General features: G+C 39.7%; 1 protein-coding gene across 8 annotated transcripts in view; it reads left to right on the top strand.

Moving 5' to 3' along the window:
• The window catches only part of FOCAD (focadhesin), a 311,383-nt gene that overhangs the window by 177,552 nt on the left and 113,752 nt on the right, over window positions 1-20,079 (top strand). For all 8 annotated transcript variants that reach the window (XM_053205043.1, XM_053205041.1, XM_053205038.1 and 5 more), the window contains 3 exons: window positions 8,320-8,454; window positions 14,451-14,501; window positions 15,518-15,601. In XM_053205043.1, coding sequence (XP_053061018.1) covers window positions 8,320-8,454; window positions 14,451-14,501; window positions 15,518-15,601 — 270 coding nt within the window. The remainder of the gene's footprint in view (window positions 1-8,319; window positions 8,455-14,450; window positions 14,502-15,517; window positions 15,602-20,079) is intronic.

Below are 20,079 nucleotides of genomic sequence, written 5' to 3'. Positions count from 1 at the left end.
CTAGTCTCAGGCATTGACAGACTGCAAAATTGCCTAAATAAACCTGGGCTAGTCATTTTCTTATGCTTCTAACCTTTAACCCCATATTATTAGGGTAAGAAAGAATGTTATTTTTCTCATTGTTTCTGCTCCATTGATTGTGTCTGCTTAAACTCCCTGTTATCCCCTGTTATTGCATTTTCGTAACAGAAGCATCCTGTTTTATGAATTGTGGGTGCTGAATTAGCTTAAGAGGACTTCAGTGCATGATGATGACCTGAGTCCTTTAATTGTGAAGACAGTTTCTTTTACCTTCATTATGAAAAGGGCAAATAAGGCAGTTTTCATTGCCTATATATATATATATATATATATATATGTATATACGTATACACACACACACACACACACACACACACACACACACACACATACGTACGTACATACATATATGTAAAGCTTTCCCTCTGTTGGAAAAAAGCATCGGGACAAAAGGAGTAGGCTGTTCCCAGGAATTTCTAGAAATAGCTTTTGGAAGTAAAATTAGAAGATAGCTATCTGATGTTCCTCTGTGAAGGAACAAAGTCATTCCTAAGGCACGAGGAATCGTTATTTCTTCCTTCAGCTATAACAGCAGTAACCATCTTTTACAGCGTACAAAGCACGTTTGCATACAATTGTCTCAACATTGCCTTTACTGCTAACCTTGTGCTATACGCAGAGCAGGTGTTTCTAGTATTATTTCCGTTTTGCAGCTGGGGAAACAGATTGAAGGAGATTAATGACTTTGCCGTAGTCACACAGCTACCAAATGGGAGAGCCTGGGGCTTTTGAACTCTAATCGTGTGCTCTTTCGAGTGGACCACACTGCCCAGAGTCTTCTTAATCTGTGCTGAGTAGTGTTGCTAAGATTCTCATGGACGCATGACATGGCAAAAATATCATTCTCCCCGAGAAACACAGTCGGCAATAAAATATGCATAACGTAAGCACTTAGAATGGGTATATTCTCCAAAACTCATAGATGAACTAAGCAAGATGTTCACAGTAATTTGTCCATAAATATTCATATGCTCTATGTCCATAATACCTAGGTGTTCCATCTACTTTATCTATTCTTGTTTGTTTTGCCCTTACTAGTGAATGGCGGATTTAGTGTTGTAGGCTGATAGTTTCCTCAGCACCTTTAAGATGTTATTGCATGGTCCCTGGTCTTGTTAATTTTGAGGTCTGCTGTTACTCTAAATTGGTCCTTTGCAGATAGTCTCTATTTTTTGATATTCTCTTTTTTTTCCCATTTGGCTTTGAACATTATCTCTTTGCCTTTGGTGCTAAATAGCCATCTTATAATGTATGTGAATGGAAACTTATTTTTCTTGCTGAGGGCTTAGAGAATTAATGTCTTTCATTGACTTTGGGATTTCTTCGCCATTATTTCTTTAAGTAGTTCTTTTTTTTCTCTCTCTCTCTATTCCTATTTTTAAACTTTTATTTTGAAATAACTTTCAGGGGCACCCGGGTGGCTCAGTAGGTTAAACATCCAACCCTTGACTTGCACTCAGGTCAAGATCTCACGGTTCATGAGATCGAGCCCCACATTGGGCTCTGCCAGCACAGAGACTGCTTGGGATTCTCTCTCTTTCTCTCTCTTTTTTCCCCTCCCCTGCTCGCTCACTCTCCTCTCAAAAAAATAAGTAAAAAATAAATAACTTTCAAAAGGTTTCAAAAAATAGTGCAGAGAGGTATATACATAGAATGGAATCGTATTTAGTGATAAAAAGAACAAGTACCAGTACATGCTATGATGTAGATGAACCTTAAAAGCAATTTGCTAATTTGAAAGAAGCCAATAATGAAAGACCACATATTGCATGATCCCCTTTATAGAAAAGATCTAGAAAAGGCAAACTGAACTTTGGGAGTATTCTGAAAACCATCGAATTGTACACAGGTGGTGAATCGTATGTGAATTATATCTCAAAAAAGCTGTTAGAAACAACAACAAAAAAGAAAACTAGTACAAAGAGCTCGTGTATACTTTTCACTCTGCTTTCCCTAGTGTTAACATCCTACGTTCATTACTATAGCACAGCCACCAAAACTAAGAAATTAACGTTGGTGCAGTGCCATTAACCGGACTGCAGACTTTATTCGGGCTTCGCAGTTTTCCCACTAATGTCCTTTTTTTTTGTTCCAGGATCCATTCTAGGATCTCATGTGGCACTTGTGTCACGTTACCTAGCTCATCCAGTCTGTGCCAGTTTCTCGGTCTCCTCAGCATTCTTGATGCTGACACTTTACTTATGTATTTATTTTTGAGAGAGTGTGTATGTGAGTGGGGGAGGGGCAGGGAGGGAGAGAGAGAATCCCAAGCAGTCTCTGGGCTCTCCGCGCAGAGCCCAACATGGCGCTCGATCTCATGACCCGAGCTGAAATCCAGACCTGGATGCTTAACCCACTGAGTCACCCAGGCGCCCAACGCCGACATTTTTAAAGAATCCTGGTTAGGTATTTTGTAACATGTCCTTCGATTTGGGTGTACATGGTCTTCCCTCATGATTAGACTGAGCTTGTGCATTTTTTGGCAAGGATACTCCAGAAGTAGTGTTTCTCACCGTATCATATCAGGAGTACATGATGTTGGTATGTGTCATTACAGGTGATATTAACCTTCACTACTCAATATTCGGTGAATGTGATACATCCTGGGTTTTTCTACATCACGGTTGCTGGTTTTTTTCTTTTGTAATTAACACATTTCTTGGAGGAGATACTTTGAGACCATCCAGTTGTCCTGTTTGTCCTCACACTTTTGTCCACTAATCTTATCCACCAGCAGCTCTTGCCTGTGACAGTTATTCCTGTGGTGTCTGTCTAATGGTGATGATTTCTTTCTTTCGTTGCTTCTGCGTTTATTAATTGGAATTTTTCTCTAAGGAAGAGCTGTGCCTTCTTTTTTATTTGCTTATTTATTTATCTATCTATGCCTCTGTAGACTCCGGAGATATTTATTTGGCCATTGGGAACACTTTAAAATTGGCTCTTAGGCCCCTTCAACAAGTTGACATCCTTTTTTGAACACATCCCTACTTTTGGCATCATAAGATGCTCCAGACTTATGTTACATTTTCTTAGTCTAGTCCTGGAATCAACCACTTCTCCAAGGGCCATTCTAAAATTAAACTCCTTTAGGAACTCTTGATAAACATAAGGAAGGCCACCTCTTTTGATACAACCCGATTTTGAAATTTCTTTTTATATTTTGTAACTCTGATCTCTCTGGTGAGTATTTAGGACAACTTCTTATCTGTTGGGCCAATAATTTCAATGATGACGTGCTTTGATTCTGAAGATTGGCTCTTTTCCAAACTTGCCTCTTCTTTTCCATCATGCCATACTCTCTTTTTTTTTTTTTTTTAAGTTTATTTATTCGTTTTGAGAGACAGAGAGCAGGGGAGGAGCAGGGAGAGAGGAAGAGAGAGGGAGAATCCCAAGCAGGCTCCACGCTGTCCGCACAGAACCCCATGTGGAGCTCGATCTCACAAATGGTGAGATCATGACTTGAGCTAAAACCAAGAGTTGGATGCTTAACCGACTGAGTGACTCAGACACCCCCATCATGCCATACTCTTTTACTGGGAATTAAATGCCCTGTCTGAAATCTTTAATTCTTTCAAGTACTTCTGTATTTCCATTTTGCTACCTGAAGGTTTTGGGATTTTTAGCCCTGCTGTTTGTTGCTTTAAAAAGTTCTTTCATGTCGGACTGTATCGTTATAGTTTTCCAAACTCCTTTTTTAGAGGAGCGTATTTTACTTCATTTTTCCGTGTGAACCATTTGGGTTATGTGTTGGAGGAATAGCCCTTGAAGTGATCCAGGTGCCCCCACGTCACTGCCATTTTTTATGTTAATGTCTCAGCTTGTTGGTTTTCAGTCCAGCTGTTACACTAAGGGTGCGGCCCTTCAAGGGTGCTCTGTTCCAACTCCCTGCCTCCTGTAGGCTAAAGGTAGTAGCTCCTCTTTCCATGTGGACTTCAAAACACAAGCTATTAGGTTATGGAAACTGACAACTTTCTTAAAATACCTCAGTGTAGTTATTTCCCTTCTTGTTTCAGGCACTGGGTAATTAACACCAACCTCTCCTGCCCCTTTTTTTTCCTCTTCAGCTCAGCTGTATGTAGCAGAATTTCCTTCATTATCAGTCATTTCAGGTGTGGCCTATCCCATTGCTAGAGCCAGAAGTCAGTCTGCTTTCTGAAAACAGACAAGTCATTGGGTGATGCATAGTAGAGGCAGAACAAGCCAGTAAACTGACGAACCTGATGTAATTTGACAGATTGTACAAGTCAAATGGGTAGTGTGGGTCAGATCCACGGGGTTCCACGAGAGGCACGTAGCAAGATGGTAACAGATTAAATCTAAGGTGCTCTCAGGGTCAGAAGATCTCTGAGATGTGGTGTCAAGAATAGCCCAGAGTTGGGAAGGTCAGAGAAAGCAGCCTTCTTTACTAGAGGCTGCCCTGTTTCCGATTATGTATGGGAGCAAGCCGGATTTACAAGTATTCCCTGCAGGTATCCTTTGCTTATGTTTAAGGCCACAGTTCGTGGCTGGGGTTCTGAAATATTTTCCATATGTCCAGTACCATTTCAGGCATTAGCTTTCAAACTTTCTAGGCGGAAGACTTCTTTAAAAAAGTTCTGTGAGCCCTTGACAATACTTGGAGGATATAGCCTTCCTCCCCACCCACCACCCGTGGAAAGGGCAAGGCCCTTTTTGTACTTCTGTACTTGGTGGCCAGACGTCGTCTCTGCTGGTGGGCAGGGTGCATCAGAGCATCTGTGCGGCCGTAGTTGGCTTGGCGTATTTTGATTTGTAGAAATATTCAAACGACAAAGCTATTGTCGACCAACCTCACATCTGAGTTATAGTACTTTCCTTTCCTCTTGCTTGCAGGATATTTCTCTCTGGATGTCTTTCCGTCAACTCACAGCAAACATCTCCCACACGGAACTCCTCATCTCCTACAGATACGCTTTTTCGTCCGCTTTTCCCTCCTTTTTTACATCTTGCTTTTTATTCACTCGGTTCTTTAGGTGCAAAACCTGTCCCTTCCCAATTCATCCTCCTAGTTCTTTGCGTTCTTTTATTCTCCATCTCACATTTAGTACTCCTCAGGTTCCAGGACCATGAGTCGTTAATAAGGACTGATAATCTGATATATACTTATTATCATGCGCGGTGAGTGGGGAAGGAGAATCAAAAGACATGATCATTGTCTTCAGAGAACTTAATATCTACTTGAGGAGACAACTTACATTCACGAAAATAGTGAATAATACTAGACAGTATATAATTAAATGCTAAATTGGGTGGTACAGAGTTTTAAGAGTTGGAAGGTGGAGGAAAGGAAAGGGATAAAAGGAGGGCTTGAATTGTAAGAAAACTTAATTGTGGAACGGGGCTTTGAACTGGGTCTTGAAACACCTCAGTTGGAATCGGACAGGAGTTTAAAGTGAAGAGAAAGCATAGACAATTAGTGAGTACAATTAGTGAGCATGGGGTTTTTGGAAAACGTTTGAGGCTCTGTATGTGATAGGGACCAGTGAGAAATAGGAATTAGTTTGGGTGACTGCTTTGACTTTGGCTATGAGACTACCAGAAGAATCTTTCAAAAGTAGCATTTCAGTTTTTACGGGGGGGGGGGGGGGGGCGACAGAGAGAGAATCTTTAAGCAGGCCCCACGTTCAGTGCAGAGCCTGATGCAGGGCTCGATCCCATGACCCTGGGATCATGACCTGAGCTGAAATCAAGAGTTGGACATTCAGCCAACTGAGCCACCCAGGTGCCCCTGGCATTTTAATTTTGATTGTTCCCCAACTCAGAAACCCCTGGAGGATTCCTTTTCTTTTTTGATTCTGATTGAAACTGTTTTGGTATCCTAGGGACTCTCTGATGTGCCAGTCTTTCCTCACCGGTACTTTGGGCACTGGCTTTGTGTTTTGTGTTCTGACTTAATGCTTTCCACTTCCTCTAGGAGTGTCTGCCTGATTTCTGCCCATTCCTTCCTCAAGTCCCATCTCACGGCTTCCTGGCTCTCGATGTTCTCTCTGATGACCCCTACCACCAGGCAAAGCTTTACTCCCCGGTGCCTCCTGAAACTCTTTTCTGTTGAAGACAGTTTAGGTTCTAACCATACACCTTTTGTTTCCTGATAATTTAGAATTGCATACGTTTCTCTTCCTTTCCAATAGGGGCTAAGTTCTTTGAAATGTTCGATTGTGTTTTATATTCCATTGTTCCTCTTAGTACTTTATGCTTCTCTGTGGGGCTCGAACTCACAAACTTCGAGATCACAAACTGACGCTCAACCAACTGAGCCTCCAAGGTGCCCCCTTAGTATATGTTAATGGGATCCAAATTTGTAGTGGACCCCAAGCCAAAGACCACTTTTCTGCTCTTTCGTGGAAAGAAGAAAATAAGAGCAAAAGCGTCAACTCCAGCTGTTCTGAGATATTCTTCGCCGTCTCCTCTTTAAGCTTCTCCTTAATCTGTGTCCTTAAGTATATTCATTTATCTTTGACATCTTTTCACTTACTACCTTATGTAGTTTTTCCTAAACAATGTATGTTTATAGATGGAGATAAATTGTGTGTTAATTGAAGCTTCAGAGAAGAGATGGGAGTATTTGAGAAAGATTAATCCTCGTTAAACTCTATCTAATTGATCTGTGTTGGCACTCTCCCTGCCTGAGTTTTAAAATTTTAATAAAATATCTGTACGTGAAGAAATCGTCTGTTGTAGTTGGGATCGAACTTAAGAGACATTTGAATATCCAGAAAACGAGATACTGAAATGAACGATACTGAAATGAACTAAGAACACTTGATTTAGAAAATTGGGTCAAGTTAAAAATAACATTTTTGTTGGGTGGTGGGGTGTTGTTGCTGTTGTTGTTTTGTTTTGTTTTCTTTGTAAAGAGACTTCACGCCCAGCTCAGAGCCCATCGCAGGGCTTGAACTCACAGCCCTAAGATAAGACCAGAGCTGAGATCAATAGTCAGACACTTAACTGACTGAGCCACCCAGGCATCCCAGAGCTGTAGTTTTATTTTATCATTTAACAGTCTCTTAAAAAAATCTGTAGAGACTTTGAAAACCAAGGTTTAAAGTAATTTATCTACCAATCTGTCGATATATTTATATATATATTTTAAAGTAAGCTCTGTGCCCAGCATGGGGCTTTAACTTATCACCCTGAGATCCAGAGTTGCTTGCTCTACTAACTGAGCCATCTAGGAACCCCCAATTATTATTTTAAAGTTTATTTATGAATTAGGGAGAGAGAGAGAGAGAAAGAACAAGCAGGGGAGGGGCAGAGAGAGAGAAGGAGAGAGGGCAACTCCCTAACAGGCTGTGCATTGACAGTGAGGGGTTTGAACTCACGAACGGGGAGATTATGACCTGAGCTAAAATCAAGAGTCAGGCACTTAACCGACCAAACCACCCAGGCGCCCCCCCCCCATTATTATTTTAAGTAATACACTTATTCTCCAGACTCCTTTAAATGTTTGCAAGATGACTTGAGTGTGTTCGATTTATATCTGTTAACATCTCAATTTTCGGAGTGGTGATGCAGTTTCAGCAGGACTGAAAAACCACAAACACTGTGGATACCTACCTGTCTTTTAAAACTGTTCTTGGGGCGCCTGGGTGGCGCAGTCGGTTAAGCGTCCGACTTCAGCCAGGTCACGATCTCGCGGTCCGGGAGTTCGAACCCGCGTCAGGCTCTGGGCTGATGGCTCAGAGCCTGGAGCCTGTTTCCGATTCTGTGTCTCCCTCTCTCTCTGCCCCTCCCCCGTTCATGCTCTGTCTCTCTCTGTCCCAAAAATAAATAAACGTTGAAAAAAAAAAATTAAAACTGTTCTAACATTGGCTTACCCTTCTTTGTTTCAGGCAATGATTCTTCAACAATGTATATGGCTAATCTGGTGTGTGTGTGTGTGTGTGTGTGTGTGTGTGTCTACGCATGTGCACGCGTGTGTGAGTTTTATTTCCTTGATTCACCAAAATAAAGTAGTAAAGAAGCCATCGTGTGAGTCAGGCTGCGTCTTCTTCAACAGTTGTTTACCTTGGTTTAAATAAGTTCTTTTGAAAACATAAAAATTAAAATAAGTAAATAAAAAAGTTCTTTTGAGGAGTGATTACCTTATCAAATCTTAACTTCCGGGAATACTCTTCTTGTTCTTTCCTAGTTTCCTCATAATAAAGCAACTCCTCTTTACTAGTGGCCTCCTGTCCGTTGGGATTTGGTTGGGTGTTGACTTTTTTATTTGCTTCCCAGGTTGTTTGCATTCGCTCCACGTGGAATGCTCTCTCCCCGAAGCTCAGCTGTGACACGAGACCTCTCATTTTGAAGACCCTCAGTGAACTGTTCTCTCTGGTTCCTTCCTTGACAGTCAATACAGCTGAATATGAGGTATGCACTTGGAGCTCGATAACTTATCTGTTTCTACCTTGGAAAGACGTGGGCCTTATGATAACTTACGGAAGAAGATATTCGTAACCTTTGCCAAAACTCCTTTACCACATTTTGTTCTGAGAACGTGAAATCTTCGTGGAGTAGGAGAATATCCATCCTATCAATTCTGTCTTTTTAAGGCTTATTTACCTAAAGGATAGCAAGTTTTTATTAGGAGAAGATAGTCAAGATTTTAAAAAGCGTGTTAAAAATGGTGTTTCTAAAGTAATAGAATTCCTGAGGCCAAAAGTTGAAATTCATTTTGTTGGTGTTTTTACTTGTAAAAAATGTCACAAAGACTTTAATAAGGCAGGGCAGAAGTCTCCCATAGTACAGACATACTGTCATTTGTGTTTTGCTTCTACATTTGTCATAGATTTGATTTTTACATGTTAGCTCACATTTCCTATGAACGTCTATGAATAGTGAGGATGATTGAAAAATCAGACTGTCTTAGGAGAGGAAAATGATTTTTTTAATTAATTTTTTTTAATGTTTTTATTTATTTTTGAGATAGAGACAGAGCATGAGCAGGGGAGGGGCAGAGAGAGAGGGAGACACAGAATCTGAAACAGGCTCCAGGCTCTGAGCTGTCAGCACAGAGCCTGACACGGGGCTCAAACTCACGGACTGTGAGATCATGACCTGAGCTGAAAGCGGACACTTAACTAACTGAGCCACCCCACCGCCCCGAGAGGAAAATAATTTTATGAGCTGCTCAGTATTTGTCATTGTAGTGACCCGAAACACTTGGTGGAAGATGCTTTGCTAGAAGATTCATATATTCTGCTTAACATTTTCTGTATTATCTCTTCTTGAAATGAGTCAAATGAGAGAGTGGCGAATTCATTTATGTCTCGACTTTTGTCGCCATATCGCCGCTCATGCTCACCTTTTCCCTTTTTCCATTAAAGAGGAGCAATTGATTTTCACTTGAAGTCTTCGTGAACTTTTAGTTTGATTTAGTTCTTCAGAGACTTTGATAAACTACCTCCCCCGTAAGAATCCAATAATAGTCTCTTAAATGCTTTAGATTATGTGAGAAGGCAGGATTATAAGATAATACTTCTTCCAATAATTCTTAGTGCTGCACAGCGGATGAAATCAAACTTGTCCTTCCTGAAGATACAATACCTAGCATAGCGCCTGGCACATAACATATATTCAGTAAATAGTTCATGCATGATTGAACCAATATAGGGGACTGTGAGTTTATTCTCACATTTGGGTTTTTGTTTCAGGGTATTAAAAAAAAAAGAATCAATTTGAGACTCTAGAGTATGTAGTTCACCAACCGTCTTTTTTATGGCGACCGTTATGATACATATACTTACGCTGTCAGAAAGTCTGTTGGGCTAGTAACACAGAGCTAAGACTAAAAGCCAAAGTAAGGACATGTTGTGTATATTCATTTTCTGTTTTCAAGGACTGAGCTCATATACCTTTGTATTGCTTGTACTTTGAGTTATTCAGATTTTATTACAGGTTAATTTAGGAACTGGCTTTTGTGCTGGTTTCTTCTCTTTGCTTACCAGTGGCTGTCAGTTTTCTGTTGTGGGGAGGCGGGACTTGATTTTTTTTCTTTTTTGAACGTACATTCTTTTCCAGTGGTGTCTTATTCTGGTGTATCTTCATGCTTATCTTTTTTTTTTTTTTTAATTCTTTTAATGTTTATTTATTTTTGAGAGAGAGAGAGAGAGAGTGCTAGCAGGGGAGGGGCAGAGAGAGGGTGACACTGAATCTGAATCAGGCTCCGGGCTCTGAGCGGTCAGCCCAGAGCCCGACGCGGGGCTCGAACTCAGAAGCCGCAAGATCATGACCGGAGTCAAAGTCGGACGCTTAACTGATGGAGCTACCCAGGCGCCCCAATCTTCATGCATATCTTAATGAGGTTCCTTGTTGCTCAGATAGATTGCTTTGAGGCCATTCCATCCATCAGTTTCCTCCCAGTAAGAGAAAGCCCTTCAGTGACCATATCCACTTGGAAGCAGAAATAAAGACATGTAGAAGGAGACCTCTGTCCATTTGTCTTGATCTGTCTGTCTTGCTCTCTCTCTGTCTCTCCCCGTCCCCCTCTTTTCCCTCATCTTCTCTTCTCTCACCGTCCGTTGCCTTCCTTTCTCCCTCCCTCTTTGCCTCTCTCCCTATATGTATCTAGATAACGGGTTCTCTGTTACCTGCTTAGAGTTTGGGTATAATTTTCCCAAAGCATTTCTTAGGTCGTTGCTGTTCCCAGTCACTGCAGTGTCTTGTGTTTGCCTACAATGGAGTCCAACCCCTTTTTACGTAACCAGTAAATACCTAATCAGGTCTTTTAGAATCTGGCCTCACTCTATTTTTCTGCCCCCTGCACTCTAGGAAAATTAAACCACTGGTAATGTTTTTTTTTTTTTCCTGCCTCCAAACTTTTCCATTTCATTTCCTTCGTGCACATTGTTTTCTGTCAGAATTGCTTTTTTTTCCCATCTCTAATTTTAAAATCGATTTTAGACGATACGTAATTGGTTGAATTCATCCCATTCTTTGAGAATTTTTGTGCAAGTGGGAATCTATTGCTAGAGACTTGATTCTTTATACTATTCTAAGAGCATTTCTCTTTTAAAAAACATTTATTTATTTTGAGAAAGAGCAGGGGAGGGGCAGAAAGAGAGGGAGACACCGAATCTCAAGCAGGTTCCAGGCTCTGAGCTGTCAGCTCAGAGCCCTATGTAGGGCTTGAACTCACAAACCGCAGAATCATGACAGAGCCGAAGCCAGAAGCTCAACCGACTGAGCCACCCAGGCACCTTTAAGAACATTTATTTCTATTTTATACTACAGATATGTGTGTTTGTGCATATGTTATTTTTCCCATTAAAGTATAAGCTTGTTGAAAATAGACACGATGCTTCCATTAGTATATTTTCTGAATTGCTTTGCAAAGTGCTTGTGTATCCATTCATTGACTCAGGATATATTTATTAAAACTGTGCTAGGCTTTACAGACACTAATACATATTCTAGATATTCTTTTTAAGTGTTTATTATATTCCCAGCACCTTTCCCATTAATTTATACCAATTTGTTATAATGTCTCACAGGAAGGTATTATTTTTCATTTTATAGCTAAAGGATCTGAGATTTGAAGAGGTTCATCCATTCATTAAATGTTTATTAAGTACCTGCCACATGCTAGGCAAGTAACTTGACGAACATTGTAGTTTCTAAATGAAGGCTGGTGTCTAAACCTGTAACTTTTAGCTCCATAATCTGTACTTTCCCATTACACCACGTTGTCAGTCCTTGCCTTCCTTTTTTTTTTTTTTAAGTGTTTATTTATTTTTGAGAGAGACAGAGAGGGAAACAGAGGATCTGAAGCGGGCTCTGCGCTGGCAGCGGAGAGCCTGACGCGGGGCTCAAACTCACGAACTGTGAGATCATGACCTGAGGAGAAGTCAGACACTTAACCCACTGAGCCACCCGGGCGCGCCCCAGTCCTTGCCTTCCAAGAGCTCAAAGGTTGGCAAAAGAGGTAGACGTAAGCAACAATAATTATAATAACATTTAAAAGTTTTTTTATTGTATTTTTAATTTACATCCAACTTAGTTAGCATATAGTGCAATGATAATTTCAGGAGTAGATTCCAATGATTCATCCCCTATGTATAACACCCAGTGCTCATTCCAACAAGTGTCTTTCTTAATGCCCCTTACCCATTTAGCCCATCCCTCCTCCCATAACCCCTCTGGCAACCCTCAGTTTGTTCTCTGTATTTAAGAGTCTCATGTTTTGTCCCCCTCCTTGCTTTTATATTATTTTTGCTTCCCTTCCCTTATGTTCATCTGTTTTGTATCTTAAATTCCACATATGAGTGAAATCATAGATTTGTCTTTCTCTAATTCCACTTAGCATTAATACCCTCTAGTTCCATCCACGTAGTTGCAAATGGCAAAATTTCATTCTTTTTGAATGAACGTGTGTGTGTGTGTGTATATGATATATACGTATATATATATATATGTGTGTATATATATATGTGTATATGATATATACGTATATATATGATATATACGATATATATGATATATATGTATATGATATATACGTATATATATGTATATGATATATACATATATGTATATGATATATACGTATATATATATATACGTATATATCATATACACACACACACATCTTATTTATCCATTCAAGCATCGATGGACATTTGGGCTCTTTCCAGACTTTGGCTATTGTCGATAGAGCTGCTATAAACATTGGGGTGCATGTGCCCCTTTGCGATAGCACACTGGTATCCCTTGGATAAATACCTAGTAGTGCAATTGCTGGATGGTAGGGTAGTTCTATTTTTAGTTTTTTGAGGAGCCTCCATACTGTTTTCCAGAGTGGCTGCACCAGCTTGCATTCTGACCAGCAGTGCAAAAGACATCCTCTTTCTCCGCATCCTCGCTAACATCTGTTGTTGCCTAAGTTGTTAATGTTAGCCATTCTGACGGGTATAAGGTTGTATCTCATTGTGGTTTTAATTTGTATTTCCCTGATGATGAGTGATGTTGAGCATCTTTTCATGTGTCTGTTAGCAATCTGGATGTATTCTTTGGAGAAGTGTCTCTTCATGTCTTTTGCCCATTTCTTCACTGGATTATTTGTTTTTTTGGATGTTGAGTTGGGATAAGTTCTTTGGAGATTTTTATCTAATACGTCATTTGCAAATATCTTCTCCCATTCTTACGGTTGCCTTTTAGTTTTACTAACTGTTTCCTTTGCTGTGCAGAAGCTTTTTGTCTTGATGAGGTCCCAATAGTTCATTTTTGCTTTTGTTTCCCTTGCCTCCAGAGACGTGTTTAGTAAGAAGTTGCTGAGACTGAGGTCAAAGAGGTTTTTGCCCGCTTTCTCCTCTAGGATTGTGATGGCTTCCTGTCTTACATTTAGGTCTTTCATCCATTTTGAGTTTATTTTTGCGTCTGGTGTAAGAAAGTGGTCCGGGTTCATTTTTCTGCATGTTGCCGTCCAGTTTTCCCAGCACTGTTGGCTGAAGACACTGTCTTGATTCCATTGGGTATTCTTTTCTGCTTTGTCAAAGATTAGCTGGCCATACGTTTGTGGGTCCATTTCTGGGTTCTCTATTCTGTTCCACTGATCTGAATGTCTGTTTTTGTGCCAATAATAAGAACATTTGATGGGTGAGTGCACTTAATCAAAGGGCTATGAGAGTATGGTGTGGAAGGGGCCAGCATTCTAGGAGGGATTGAAGTAAACCTTATTTAGTTGGTGCTATAAGACTAGGTTCTTGTAGAATAAAAAAAAAAAAATATTGCTTCGTATTGAAGTCTAAGAAATAGAATATACAAAGACAAGGAGTTATAGAAGAACCTTCTGTGATTTATAAGGACAAGAAGTTAGATGTGATTGAAACGATGAAGACTGTGGGCCTTGGAAAAGAAATGGCTTTTTAAGCTCAGTTACTTATTAAATATTTGTCATTTGAGGACCTGGGCTTTATAGTATAGGCTTTGGAAATGAAAAAGTCAGTCACTGCCCTAAGGAGTGTAAATCTACTAGGGAGTTAGCCACATACACAGATAATCAAACCGGAGGCTGAAGTGTGCCATGGGCCATATGGTCACTTGGAGACGGGAGAACTGTCTCCTGGGGACAGTGGCATGAAAGAGGAGTGACATTCGTACTAGGTAGGACTTGAGAGGTCCGCAGAAAATGGTCAGTTTTCTCAATTTAGTAACCCTAACATCTCACTGTGTTTGAAATGTCCATATGTTTCCATGATGAGTCTGTTTCTGAGCATTTTCATTTTCTGAATGATGGGTAAATACAGATGAAGTCTATCACGAGCGGCATCATTTTGAAAGTGATTTAATTTGCACCGTTTGCTGCTTTAGATGGTTGTCGGTTTTGCCTTCGACTTAAAAGTTTGTTGTGATGTTTATTGATTTTTCAGAATTTTAAAGTCCAAGTCCTCAGCTTCCTCTGGACCCACACTCAAAACAAGGTACTATCACAAGGGTGTCAGTGAAACGCAACCCAGGTGGGAAAGAACTGTGAAACAAGACTGTTTGAATAAAAAAAATATAACTAATTTGAAATGACGGCTTCTTGATCTTAAAAGAATTCTGACATTAGTAAGTTTAGGTTTTTTAAATTCTTTTCTTTTTTATTTTTTTAATAATTTATTTCTTTTGAGAGAGAGAGCGCGTGAGCATGAGCAGGGGAGGGGCAGAGAGAGAGAGAGGGAGGGAGAGAGGGAGAATCCCAAGCAGGCTTCTGCACTGCCAGTGCCGAGCCCAACGTGGAACTTGAACTCACAAACTGTGAGATCATGACCTGAGCCGAAACCAAGAATCGGACGCCTAACCGACCGAGCCACCCAGGCACCCCTAGAAATTCTTTCCAGTTTATGCCCATTAATGCATTTTTGTCATAAAAGACACTTGTTACCTGGTGAAGCTGACAGATGTAAAGAGAGACTGGTGCCATTGCGTCATTTTTTTAATGGCCCTTCCCCTTTGCTGCTTTGCCTGTCCCTCAACAACGAGCATATCAAACAAACAAAAAGTCCAGTTCATTTTTTAGATGTCATTTCCAATCAAGGAGTACAAAGAAGAGGGTGTCTGTTGGTGACGTTATACTACACTCATGAGTGTATGAGCTTAAATTCCCATGGGCTAACTTTTTAGTAGCTGGAGAATCAGAACCTAATTCCAACGGATCGGACTTTAAATCCATATACTGCTTCAGTAAACCATGCCACCTGATGGGGACCTGAGCGATTTGGAGTGAATTGATGTTTAATGTCCGAACTGGGATAAAAACACAGTGCTTCTGATCTCTCTACCGAGTGCTGATTTCTCTCTCTTTTTAGTGGGACCTAGTAAGCAAGCCATGAATACGATTTCCAAAGCCCTGACTATAGCACTTTGAGGTTGGCGTGGGAATTTTGTTCTTCTTCCAGAGGTGATGTGTAATATATATTGTTTCTTTTGTTTCTCTTACTGGTACCCCATCTAGGAATCAATTGTAGCAAACGCTGCCTATAAATCTCTGTCACATTTTAGCGCGGGAGAGCACACCGTTCTTCATCTGCCCGAAGAGGTAGGCCTTTCTGCTTTCCCAGTGGTATCTCTTGACTGCTGGGGTTCATAACTGTATTTGTATTTCCTCTCTTTGAAGATTTTTAGCTGACGCATACGTAACTCTAGATATGTTGTCTATAAAGAATGAGAACTTACATATATTAATTTGTCTAATCTGTAAAAGACTGGAGAGGTCTTAGACCCCACAGATAATGAACTTAAATCTCTTGGAAGCAGATGGAAGGCACATACGGTGTTGACGAAGTCTCTGTAGGTAACTGCATGCCGGTGCCCCTGGCTTACCCCGGAGGATCTGTGTCACCGTAGGAACCATTTTGCCCAGTTAGTGTGAACTTCCTGGAGTTCACATCCAAGCATGGCCTGCATAGACTAAAGTTTAGGCAGCCTGTGCAGCCAGAGATCCTTATTTGTGATACAAAATTGAGATGCATGTGAAAAATCTGCTATTTTAATTCATTTAGCGTGAAATGATACATAGGTTAGTCCCAGGGAACTGGATGAAGAAAGGATCACTCTTCTAAGAGTTAACACATTGTGTGACATTATCTTAGTTTATATGTATATGTATATGCATGTACATATATACGTATTTTAATTTCTTTGAAGCTCTATGCTTAACGTGGTGCTTCAGCTCACGACCCCAAGACCAAGAATCGCATGCCTAAGCCAGCCGGGTGTCCCTCTTAGTTTTTAGATTGAAAACATACAACCTTTTCTAATATCTACTTAATATGACCAGGTTTAAGTTACTAGGTTATGTTAAGGACCTAAGTGTATGGATCTCACATTTAATGTTACTGCTAATTTAAATACGTATGAATGTTTATTGAATGCCTCTAGAGCGTAAAGCAGACATTGTGTTAGAAGAAGTTACGTCTGATGTTACCCAGAATCAGTCCTTAGGTCAAATGGCTCAAGAAGTTTTGGTACAAATGTCTTAGGATCCTAAGGCATTAAAATGGGTTGACTTTTTCCTTGGGACTGAGTTTGTATAGAGGTTAGTTGCCAGTAGGAACAAGGCAAACTTGTGTTTATTGAATTGAATTGGAGGGATTGTTGAAAGCCTCTTGTAAAATCAAATCCTAACTAAGGCAGGATTTCTCACGTTGACGATGCAAAGACAGATGGGCCAGTTTGTCGTGTGGCTATCCCAAATGGGAAGACTTAAGAAAAAGTGTTCTGTGACTCATAAAATTAAAAAAGATGAACTTCAGATTGCACTGGAGGTCTCTTGTTGGGATGAGCACTGGGTGTTGTATGTTAAGTGATGAATCCCCAAAGACAAGGGCACACTGTATTATATACACTGTATGTTAGCTAACTTGATGGTAAGTTATATTTAAAATAAATAAACACATAAACATGTAAACGCCTAAAGAAAGAAAACAAAAAAGTTTAAAAAAGGAAAAGGTAAAGGTAAAAAAGCTACATGTAAATTTTGTATGCAATTACTGCCTACCAGTAAATTGGGTACAACATCTGGAAAGATACTTTTTATTATTATTATTATTATTTTAATAAGCAATTGCTAATTTAGATTACAGCATCATAATTACCTTTACTTTTAGCTATTATTCATGAAATTTGGAGTAGTAGCTTTGGAATAGTAGCTTTGATTAAATAACTCCCACATATTCCTAGCTGTTTAGTCTCTACGTCTTTAGGTATTGATATGTTTATATCTTTTCCTACTTTAGCATTATGTTCAGTTTCTGATATTAGAGTTTAGATTCAGTTAAGGGCTACGCTTAGTCAAATATTAGATACTTTCTTATTTATTTAGAGAGTGCGCACATGTGCCCACGGCAGGGAGGGGCGGAGGCGAGGGTGGGGTGGGGTGGGGGGAGAGAGGGAGAGTCCCAAGCAGGCTTCACACTCAGTGCAGAGTGCAACACAGGGCTCAGTCTCATGACCATGTGATCATGACCTGAGACATTATCAAGAGTCTGACGCTTAACTGACTGAGACACTCAGGCATCTCTATTAGATACTTTCTTAATCTAACTGTTCAATGTCCTCTGATAGCTGAGGACACGTAAATAGCTCTTTATACCTTCCAATGTAAAGGGTAGTGGTATACTTAGAGTCGGGGTTTCTATATATGCTTGGGTTTTCACCATTAGAGTGTGAAGAACTATAAAGGAAATGTCTAACATTTATCCTTTTTCTGCCGTGCTTCTCAACCTTTTTTCTACCCTAACCCCCTTCTGGGATATGACCTACTCCCTGAAGTAACAGTGTTGACTGTAGTGGATATTCTCAACTAGGCTTAAGAGGAGGGGATATAAGTGATTTGAAAGAGTCTGTCTTTGACCCCCAGTTTCTGATATAGACGACCTGCCTCCTCATGGAGAATTATTGCTTCTAAGACTGCACAATGCATTCTTCTTCCTTTCGTTGATTACTGATTTTCAGTTCGGCTGTTTGACCACTTTCTGGACTTTTAGTTCTTAGGTATTCAATGTGTTTATATCCCAAACAAACCCCGAAAGGCTAAGGATACAACTGAGTCACGTCCCTACCTCTGTTTTTTAGATGATAGCAGTGATGTGAAACTGAGGCTCTTCTATAAAAACATATTTTCAGTGGTTTGAAGAGTCCCTTCCAGGTAGGGACTTCTGTTTCTTCCTTGTTGACAGAGATTAGTCACTCTGCACGACGGGCAATTTGACTTATTCAGAAAACTGAAGGGTACCTCTACCTTTCCAGTGAAAGTACATCCACATTCTCTCTGTGAAAACTTGGGAAAGAATCTTTTAAATGAGAGTGCTGTAAATTTCAAGTAAAAATCAACAACAAAAAGATACACTGTATCCTTAGCAACAGGACTACTTTCTTATATAATGTAGCTACTCTTGTAAGTACTGTATTGCCTTTCTCTAAATTTACTAAAGAAAGATTTCTTGTTCATTGATACCTCCATTTAAACCATGAAACTTGTTGAAAGCTCACAGATGGATAGAACAAAAGGCGTTGGGAGAGTGGCAGACATCAGTTTGGGTTGAATGAAACAGTCCACCTAAGGTAGGATTGGAACATGTCTATGAGCCCTGGAGTTTAACGAGATCCCACGTGAGGTAGGGGTTTGAATATCAAATCCATGAACTCCTCTTCTTGTCATTAGGTTGTTATTAGGAAGTTCTGTGGGATTATGATTATTATCATCTGTGGGATGATACTTGCATCGGTTTAGCAATTATTTATTGGACATACGCTAAGCCCGAGGCCATAGTCTAAGCTGGGAATGTTAAGTGAATCCATTATGTTTCGTTGGTTTGTAAAAATATCATTGTTGATCACTTGAAACATGCAAATCTAAAGTTGGTCAAAAAGTTTCAGGGGCTTCTTTGAGGCCTTGTTGATTCCAACGTTAAGAAATAGACAGAAATGATTTTTGGTTTTTAGTTTGTATTTCTTTCTTCTGTTGAACTATTTATTCTTCTCTTTGGCCTTCTTTAGTGTCCCCCCAACCCAATAAAACAAAGCAAACAAAAATAAACAAAAATATAGAGAATTGTTATTCTGGTAAAACAATCAGTAATGGATAAACATTTAGGCAGAAGACTGACTCTCATCTCTGACTTGGGTCCATTAAAAACTATTTTGCTGTTCAAAAATTAAGTTTTTTTTTTTTTTTTTTTAATTAAAGAATCTTAAGATAGATTGTGTTCTTGATTTCTGGAGTTAATTTTCGAAGTGAGTAATGGAAGAGAATTCATTATGCATCCTGGGTTGGTATTAATGTGGTGTAACCTGTTTGGCTTTGATTTAAGTGAATGTCACTGTGTTCATCGGAAGCTGTTTCCCTTTTTAAATAAATATATGCGGATACTTGACATGTTCTAAATAAAATCCTGTGTTTATGCACAAACTCTTAGATTTTCATGGGTTATACACAGGAAAGGTGGTTAAAAGGTTATCTGGCTCAGAACCCATAGTGAGGCATTTTGTAGTATAAGCTTTCCAATATTCAATTTGAAGCAGATTCTAAAAGTAATTTATCATTTAATATTTGGCTCTCCATTTAAGTTTCTTCAACAAAGCTTAGCGATAATTGGAAGGGTGTAGTTGTGTGTGCATGTGTGTGTGTTTTAAATATATATGTGGTTTTCCTGGGTGTTTTTAGTAGCTACTGTCATATAATTACCAAATGTGATAATTTTACAGGTATTCTTTTAGATGACTTCTCTTGACTTTTCTTAGTTGTCCGCCCATTCATCGCAATTCAGTAGTTACACACAAAGTAAGAGAAAAGCCTGGGTCTTGCACAGGGAAGCTGGGACAAGTACTTCTTTAAGAGGTGAGCGGAGGAGGATGGAAATGAGATGGAACCAAGGTCCAACAATAAGTGCTAATTTGTTCAGAATTAACTCACCTTTGAAGAAACAAATCATACCGTTGTAAGTAGGCAGAATATATCAGCTATTCTTAAATTACAGTACGTCTGTAGTTTCTTTATTAAAATATATGCATATG

The sequence above is a fragment of the Acinonyx jubatus genome, chromosome D4 (assembly GCF_027475565.1).
Source record: "Acinonyx jubatus isolate Ajub_Pintada_27869175 chromosome D4, VMU_Ajub_asm_v1.0, whole genome shotgun sequence".
Lineage (NCBI taxonomy): Eukaryota > Metazoa > Chordata > Mammalia > Carnivora > Felidae > Acinonyx > Acinonyx jubatus.
This window is presented reverse-complemented; position numbering and strand designations above follow the sequence as displayed.